The sequence below is a fragment of the Bacillus rossius genome, chromosome 14 (genome assembly GCF_032445375.1).
Source record: "Bacillus rossius redtenbacheri isolate Brsri chromosome 14, Brsri_v3, whole genome shotgun sequence".
NCBI classification, from domain to species: Eukaryota; Metazoa; Arthropoda; class Insecta; order Phasmatodea; family Bacillidae; genus Bacillus; species Bacillus rossius.
This window is the reverse complement of record NC_086341.1, coordinates 41,559,891-41,569,255: the sequence shown is the minus strand read 5'-3', so window position 1 is coordinate 41,569,255 and position 9,365 is coordinate 41,559,891. Positions and strand designations below refer to the sequence as shown.

Sequence of the window (9,365 nt, the reverse complement as noted above, 5' to 3'; positions counted from 1 at the left end):
GGTCATAACAATATATGAAAACAAAGAAAACACAACGATGCACAGATGAACACAGCGATGAAACTAAACCGATATTCTGGCTAATACAACTACGACAGAACAGACGAACACAGAAGGATTCGTCAGACGAAAAAGCTGCGACGTTTCGGGAACTGACATCTTCTGCCAACATCAGACAAAAACACTGCCGGCTATCTCATTTCGAATAGATTAAAAACAAGGTAGTAATAGAAAAAAGTACAATCTTATCGCATGTCCAGTTCAAGTGTACCTTTTATCAACCACCGTGATCGCCTGATACACGAGTTACTGTTCACGTTTCTTCCAACATTTGCGGTTCGTCCAAGCTCTACTGCAAGTGTGAGTATCCTTCACTCGTAATGAATTACACTGTGCAATAATAAGTGGAAAACTCAAAACTTTTCAGGCATTAAAATACTTGGTTTTTACTAAGTATGCCTAACATATTGGTCAAGACTTCTACATGCTTGGCGAAATTTCGAAATGTTTTTATCACCAAAGAAACGAACTATAACTAATGAACTAATAGGTGCAGCAGACTACATACGATGAATGACTAGTATAATCTGCATGCGTAAACAATTGAAAAAAAAGTAATAATTTTGTTTGGAGAAAAAATGGTTGTTTTATTTCTAATTTTGTAACAAATTGCTTATCAGCACACGTTGGACATTGATAATTTAGAGACCTTAAAGAGTAATTTGACAAGCATTATTAGTAGTGTATAATAGCCGGTACTGTCACAGGGTGCAGTGTGCAGAGTCGGAGCTAAACCGCCATCTTGGATTTGTAACGTCATGGCGGTCATTTTGGACTCAAAAATGAGTCAAAATGACTAAAAATTCCCCATTTTCACGGGGAAAATTCCTATCTTTAGAGAAATTTTCCCATTTTTGTCCTTAAAAATGCCATCGGCTTCGAAATACCCAAAAACGGCTTAAATTACTTAGCGACGTAGTCGCTCTAAGCCGCACCCCGACAATTAGGATGTAATAGCTGCCATCTTGGATTACGACGTCACTAATGCAATTTCCGTTATGGCCGCCATCTTGCAAATCTGTAATTCTTATCCGATTTAAATGAAAAAAATTAAAATGGATAATTTTTATTTAATTAATTAAAATTTAATAAAAAATATTAAAAAATACCATTGCTCATTTTGTTATGGTCACCATATTGGATTCTAGAAACATTGCACATTTCGTTACATCCACCATCTTGGATGTGTATGAAAATCGTGGTGCGTGTCATTACAGACACCATCTTGGATTATAGATCGTTTAACTTTTCGTTACGGCCACCATCTTGAAAATTCGTAATAATTAACCTAGAAATTCGGGAAAAATTCCAAAAACCATCATAAAATCACTCAATTTTATGTTTGTAAATGAACTTGTGTTTTATTTCTCTAACCTGTCCCTTTTGTGATATTTTAAATTCAATAACCTTTTTTGCAGTGACAAAGGATCGAAATAAATATCGATTAAATCAGTAAATTAATGAGTGATTTTTTGATGGTTTTTGGAACTTTTCTAGAATTTCTAGGTTAATTAATACGAATTTTCAAAATGGTGGCCGTAACGAAAAGATAAACGATCTAGAAACCAAGATGATGTCAGTAAAGAAACGCACCACGATTATGTCATACACATCCAAGATGGTGGTTGTAACGAAATGTGCAACATTAAAGAATCCAAGATGGCGAAGATGGCGAACATAACGAAATTTGCAAAAGGATTTTAAAATATTTTTATCAAATTTTGATTAATATATTTGTAATGAATTTTAACTTTTTCTTTAAAATCGGATATTAAGTACACATTTTCAAGATTGCGGCAATAACGGAAATTGCAACGGTGATTTGTAATCAAAGATGGCAGCCATTACATCCTTATTGTCAAGGTGTGGCTTAGATCGGTTGGTCGCTAAGGAATTTAAGCAATTTTTAGGAATTTCAAAGCAGAAGGCATTTTTAAGGACAAAAATGGAAAATTTTCTTTCAAAATGTGAACTTTTCCCGCGAAAACAGGTAATTTGTAGGAGTTTTTAAATCATTTTGAGCCCTTTTTAATCATTTTTGAGTCATTTATGATTCATTAATGAGTCCAAAATGGCCGCCGTGCAGTCACAAATCCAAGATGGTGGTTCGGCTCCGGCTCCACACCTAGCACCACGTGTCAGTACCGGCTAATATACACTACTAATACATAAAAGGTTGAACAAAATTAGGTTTAGAGTAGAAACATGTTTTTCACTTTATTATTTGCTAAATTTACTTTATTTGCGAAAGCTTATGTATGAGAAAATCTTTTATAATATTTTTTTTTCAGGTGACTTCTCGAAAATGCAGCCACCACATCAATTTGTCTTACTCTTACTCTACTCTATGTTGGCTTTAGTTGGTTTTGTAACTGCACAAGACCTACGAAATGTCTTGGAACCCAAGAATCCTCAGACCTGTGCCTCGCTGACAGCAAGTGGTTCAGAAGACACCAGAACCATACAGAAGGCTCTCGACTCCTGCGCCAAGGGAAAAGCGGTCGCATTGTCGTCTGGTGTATTTCATTCCGGTCCACTTGTGGTTCCCTCAGGTGTCAGTCTCTTGGTGGACGCTGGAGTGACCTTGAAGGCTCTCACGGACCCTGCGCTGTACGACCTTGGCTCGAACAAGTGTGGCACTCTGGACGAGTACGGTCTCGGCTGCACGGCCTTCATCACGATAGCCAAGGCCAGCGGCAGTGGGATCTACGGCAAAGGCACAATCGATGGACAAGGAGACGTGGTCATGACGGGGAAAAACCAAACCTGGTGGGAGCTTTCTCAAGAAGCGCTTTTACTGGGTGTGTTCCAGAACAACCCCAGGCTCATACAGATAAACGACTCCACGGATATCACGCTGTACGAAGTCACGCTGAAGAACTCCCCACGTTTCACGGTGTACATCACCAACACGAACGGCCTGACGGCGTGGGGGCTCACCATCCTGGCGCCGGCGAGCGCGCGGAACACAGACGGCATTGACCCCGTCGGCTCGCAGAACGTCACCATCGCCCACTGCCACGTCAGCATCGGCGACGACAACGTGGGCATCTCGGCCGTGACCGCGCCGGCCAGACACATCTCCGTGGTCCACAACCACTTCGACCACGGGAACGGACTGTCCATCGGCAGCGGCACCGACCACGGGGTCAGCGACGTGTTCGTGTCCGGGGTGACCTTCAACGGCTCCAAGAACGGGGTGCACATCAAGACCAACACGTACCGAGGGGGGGCGGTGACCCGGGTCTCCTACGAGAACCTCTGCGTCTGCGGCGGCGTGAAGAACCCCATTTTCATGGAAATGGTGTACAGGCACCAAAATGGCACCCGGGTTCCGAAGGTCAACGACATCAGCATCGACAACATGTGGGTGCTGACTCAGGGGGAGTACAAGTTTATTGGGCTGAGTCAGTCCAATCAAGTTACGGTCAAACTGAATGATATTCATGTCACCAAAGGTTCACAATGGATAACGAGGTTTGCTAACATTAGTGGTACAGTATTAGACGATGCGAGCAAAGAGAAATATTGTGGATACACTGGCAATATTTAGTCAATACTTATAACTCACAGTGTTTCTAGTCTTTGGGTGATTTCAGCAATATAATTTTATAGAACTAAATGTTTCTTTAATTTATCTGCACGATCTTTTTGGATGTAGAATTGTAGGATTATTGTATTAATGGTTGTCATCTCCTGAACATAGTTTCCTTTCCAGTGGAAATGCAGGTTACTATCCTAAATGCCAGTGAAAGTTTATCTGTGCTCGCCTACATAAAATGATAGTCATTAACATTTAAAATTACAATGATGTATGTATTGACAGTGGTAGACGCTGGGTGTAATTTAAACTGATGTCATTATAAAAATGAATTGCAACTAAAAACATATATTTATTATTGTATGAGCCTTAATTCTACTGTGTGAAAGTAACATATTAGACTAATATATACATAGGCATTTATTTGTTATATCGCAGAAATCTTCAGATTTGTGACATACTTACAATTTGGTTAAACAAAAAAATAAAGTATTTTTTATTGCTCAGAATTGAATGAAAGAAGAGAGTTGATTTTTAAATAGTTAAAAATACTATTTTTTTTTTTGGTTACTTACAACCAAATATATTTGTGTACAATTCGATGTAATAAATGATTGATTATTTGTGATGTTGATAAAGAAACTTAATAAAATGCAGTTTCCCACTAAACAAATAAAATTAATATTCCGAAAAATCGGATGATAATGTAAATGAAACAATGTGTGTTTCCAAATAACATTTCAGATACAATAATGGTTTGTGTGTTTGTACAAGAAAATAAACATTTTGTGGTGTAACATATAAACTGCTGAATCATGAAAATCAAGAATTTGTTTATCTTCCTGTGACATTATTATCTAGTGTATAAAAAGAAAATATTAAATATCCATATACAAATTAAACATATATAAAGTGTAGATACTTGTCGCAACTGTTCGATCAACTCTGAACTAATGAATCGGAGAATTTGCAATGAAAATATCTACTTCGACTTTAAGAATATCAAGATACACTCGATTTATTTTACGCTGCAACAAATAAATTAAGCCATTCTGTTCTCAAAATCGTGCGTTACAAGTACTTTGTACATCCCATCGTTATTTATTTATATTAGAGTTAGTTAAGCTGGCAAACCATGTAATATTACAGACTCATGATTGAGTGGGGATGTTATACAATCTACAGCAATAAATGATTCAGTTAAAATAAGAAAGTGTGTATGTAAATAATTACTGCATGTAGGAACTGTGCCGCCAACTAGTATTTTTGGCACAATTCTAAATTCGAGTTTTTGAAAATTTCTGTTACCAGTCATTCTTTTGCTCCAAGAACTTAAACTTGTTCCTCCTAATGTACACTCCAGTTAAATCTTTGTCAGACCTGTCTCCCCAATTTTTCCTATCCCTAGATCTGATTTTGCCAAGTCTTTTGCGAGTCAGTCTGAGTATAATTTTATTCCCGCCTTGGCGCACGAACGTCGCCTGTAATTCGCCTCCGAGCCGTGACAAGAACTGCTATGTCCTGCAAGCTATCACGGCAGGCTGTTTCTAAGACCTCGCCTGACGTGAGCACTCCATTGCATGATCTCGAGTCATTTTCACCAACGTCCAGTCCTGCCTCCGGGTCAGTAGAGCTTTGTTCCCACTGTCACAGCAGTTTCCACCCACTCCCCTTCTCCAAGTTTTCCTGGGAACACTGCCCAGAGCACTGACCGGCCACTAACCCCGGCCAGGGTCGGCCTGTCCCAAGGCCATGACTGCAGTCCCAAAAGTACATGCTTATGTCCCCTAGCGGTAGTGTTACGAATCATTTCCCCTGGGTGTTTGAACGCCCGCTAAATGCCTGCCCCCTGGCGTCTCCCGCAGCAAACAGTGCCCCGTAGTTGCTTCCCAGGCCACCAGAGCGCTGGCCTAGTCCGCTCCATAAGGCCCATGCTTTAACTGTAGCTTCGTGTGAGTCGACCTCTACTTGGTTCAGACACACCTCAGTAGGTCGCGCTGACATCGGCCAGTACCACCAACTTCGAGATATCGAAGTCCGTATTTCTCGACAAGCTTCTCGGTAATCTTCGGAACCTTTCGATCCGGAAGCAGAAGCCTTCACCCTTTCTTTTGATTGACTTCGCCTTTTAATTACGAGTCGCTGCCGCCCCAAACTTACTGCGCGCCGCGACACCGGACTGACCACACCGTATCTCCGGCATCAGGACGTCACTCCGTTTTTTGACGTGACGTCTAATAAATCGATGAACGCCGGCTGCACGCACGAAAAAGTGTCCCGTTGCCCACATTGTTCCATTATGTTGTGTCCCATTACGCACATTGTTCCGTTACGCTGTGTCCCATTACGCACATTGTTCCATTACACTGTGTCCCGTTACGCACATTGTTCCATTACACTGTGTCCCGTTACGCTCATTGTATGCTTATGCTGCATCTATCTCTCTTCCACTCGACTGTTTATAAAGTGAAGAGAAAAGTTAATGTGGTTTTCATTGCTTATTACAACAACAATTTCGGCAATAAAGGTTAATTATTCTTGCATTTTAAAAATCTGATTACTAGTATAATTTCAAGTATTTTGTTGTGTATTGTCTGGAAACTGTTTTGTGTTGTTCCGAACAGTGTGGTGGTGTTAGGTTGGTAGTGTGTGTGTTTTGGTATGTTGGTTGTCTGGCGTACCACACTAGTTGTAAAAAGTCTGGTTTGCAGTAAACAGGACATGTAAAAGTGGCGACGAGGATTAAGTATTCCAGCTAATTGCCGCAGGGAAATGGGAAAATGGCATTAATTGGCTCAATTAGAGAGTTTGATGTGGGTCGGGAATCGTGGAGATCGTACCGCGAAAGGCTACAGTTTTATTTTGTGGCAAATAAAATTAACCATGATGTTACGAAACGTGCTGTATTTTTTACCGTGTGTGGTGCTGAAACTTACAATTTGGTGACATCGTTACTAGCACCAACGTCTACGGATGCTACATCACTTAACGATGTTCTCAGTAAGCTTACGGACCATTTTGAACCTAAAGCCAGTGAAATTGTAGAGACGTATAAGTTTTTGAAGCGGGACCAAACCGACGGGGAATCTATTGCTGTTTATGTGGCTGAGCTGCGCAGATTAAGCGTTCACTGAAATTTTCCGAATATCGAACGCATGTTGCGCCTTCGTTTGGTCTGCGGGGTTAAAGATCGCGTGGTACAACGGGCGTTGCTGGCCAAAGATAAACTAACCTTCAATGATGCAGTAGACATTGTGACGGCAGCGGAGGCAACTGGGCGGGACCTGGTCGAGTTGAGAGGCAAAGATATTCCGGAATCGTCTGGTGATGTATGGAAGGTCACAGTGGGCACAGCAGTGAAGCCACTAGGAGGGAGTAAAGCTCAGCAGGGCGCACAGTTACCCCAGAACCGAACTTGTTGGCGGTGTAATGGCAGTCATTCTGCCGATAAATGCTGGCACACCTCTACGGTCTGTAGATTTTGTAATAACCGGGGTCACATTGAAAGGGCGTGTCTAACAAAAAAGAAGAGTCAAGTGCCACCTCGAGCGGTGGTAACTGGCGCGACACGGAAGGAGGCACACCAGGTACAACATATGGATGGGGAGACATCTGACCCAGATGAGGGTGAGTACACCTTGTATAATATGAGTGATAAAAGCAAGCATGGTCCACTGTGTGTGGAGGTTAGGTTGGATGGGAAACTAATCACCATGGAAGTTGACACAGGAGCAGGTTACTCTATTATTAGTAGACAGACTTTCAAACGGTTATGGCCAGAAGAGTCGCCCCTGATGAAGGGTAATTTAGTGCTACGTACTTGGTCGGAAGAACCACTGGATGTGTTGGACACTAAACAGGCGGAGGTGTAGTTCAAGGCCAGAAAAAGTATACCTCTGTAACTGTTGGTAGTACAAGGTAAGGGCCCTAGTTTGTTGGGTCGTTCGTGGCTAGAGCCACTAGGCATAACACTAGTTGGGGTTAATCGTGTTGGGGTGTGCTGCAATGACAACATGTTAGATATTATGTTGAAGCAATACCCCTTAGTGTTCAGGACAGATAAACTTGGGATGTACAGAGGACTAAAAGTGTCACTAGTGGTAAAACCCGGCAGTCAACCTGTGTTCAGGAAGTGCCGATCGGTAGTGTTTGCATTAAGGGAAAAGGTTCGCGGTGAGATTGATAGACTGGTGGAACGGGGTGTGTATGAACCAGTAGCTTCTTACAGATGGGCAACTCCATTGGTGCCTATAATGAAACGTGATGGATCAGTGAGATTGTGCGGGGACTATAAGAGCACAGTGAACAATGTTGCGTTAGCGGAAGTTTATCCCTTGCCTACTATCAACGAAGCTTTTGCAATGCTGGTAGGTGGACAGATTTTTACGAAACTTGACCTTGAGGAGGCTTATTTGCAGGTGACGGTGGATGAAGTGACGGCAGAGTTACTAACGGTTAACACAATGAAGGGGTTGTTTCGGGTACGGCGACTGCCTTTTGGGGTCAGTAGTGGCCCTGCCATCTTCCAGTGGCTAATGGAAATGTTGCTAGCCGGAGTCACTGGTACAGTTGTATTGTTGGACGATATTTTGATCAGTGGTAGGGACGAACAGGAATTGATGGTACGTGTTGAGGAAGTGCTGAGGAGACTAGAAAATGCAGGGTTGGTATTAAAAAGGTCAAAGTGTCAGTTTGCGGTGAATGCAGTTACCTTCTTGGGTCATCTTGTGGATGGCAATAGGGTCCACCCCCTTCTAAGCAAAGTACAAGCCATACATAAGGCACCAGTGCCACAGAACAAGAAAGAACTACAAGCTTTCTTGGGGCTGCTAAACTTTTATGACAGGTTCTTGAAAGGTCGAACTGAAGTTTTGGAACCGTTGCATCGGTTACTGGATGATGCTGTAAGTTGGAAATGGACAGAGAGACATGTGGAAGCCTTTGAGAAGGCGAAACAGCTTTTGCAGTCTGACCAAGTGTTGGTACACTATGACTTGGATAAACCGGTGATTGTGACATGTGATGCCTCGGACTATGGAGTTGGAGCAGTATTGGCACACCAGATGGAAGATGGCTTGGAGGAACCCATAGCATTTGGATCCAGGACATTGCAGAGAAGTGAACGAAATTATGCACAACTTGATAAGGAAGCTTTAGCTGTAATGTTCGGAGTAACAAAGTTCAAGCAATACCTTATTGGCAGACCATTCAAGATTGTAATTGATCACAAGCCCTTGCTTCGGTTACTGCATCCAACGAAGGCCATTCCTGAGTCTCTGTCTCCAAGGTTGTTGCGGTGGAGTTTACAGTTGGCCATGTTTGAATACGAGCTTGAATATCGGCCAGGATCTCAAATCGGTCATGCGGATGCATTAAGTAGATTGCCAGTCCAGGTTCCAGAGGTCCAAGTGCCAATCCCCCCAGAAGTTCTGCTGTTGGAGGAAGATACACGGGTGCTGATGCTGCAAGATTCACCTCGTCTGATCCTGGAGCCCGGGGCTATAGCAAGAGAAACAGAAAAGGATTCAGTTTTATCTGCAGTGATACAGTTTGTCAAGACAGGATGGCCAGGTAAAGGCGCGCCCGAATTGCAGCCCTACTATGTGAGGCGGGATGAATTGTCGGTTCACAAGGATTGTCTACTATGGGGCAACAGAGTAGTTATACCCCTCAAGTTACGACCGGACATGATGGCCATACTTCACGCGAATCACGATGGGGTGGTCCGGATGAAGGCAGTAGCTAAATTATTAGAGAAAACTGT

General features: G+C 42.4%; 1 protein-coding gene across 1 annotated transcript; it reads left to right on the top strand.

The window, feature by feature from the left end:
- Positions 1-293: 293 nt before the first annotated feature.
- On the top strand, positions 294-4,814 carry LOC134539054 (endo-polygalacturonase-like). The gene is made up of 2 exons (XM_063380762.1): positions 294-360; positions 2,352-4,814. Exon 2 carries the CDS (start codon positions 2,366-2,368, stop codon positions 3,611-3,613), a length of 1,248 nt encoding a protein of 415 aa, XP_063236832.1. The 5' UTR covers positions 294-360; positions 2,352-2,365; the 3' UTR covers positions 3,614-4,814.
- The last annotated feature ends 4,551 nt before the right edge of the window (positions 4,815-9,365 follow it).

Bases quoted from the DNA above. Each gene is read 5' to 3' on its own strand.
- LOC134539054 (XM_063380762.1), top strand. From the start codon at position 2,366: ATGCAGCCACCACATCAATTTGTCTTACTCTTACTCTACTCTATGTTG.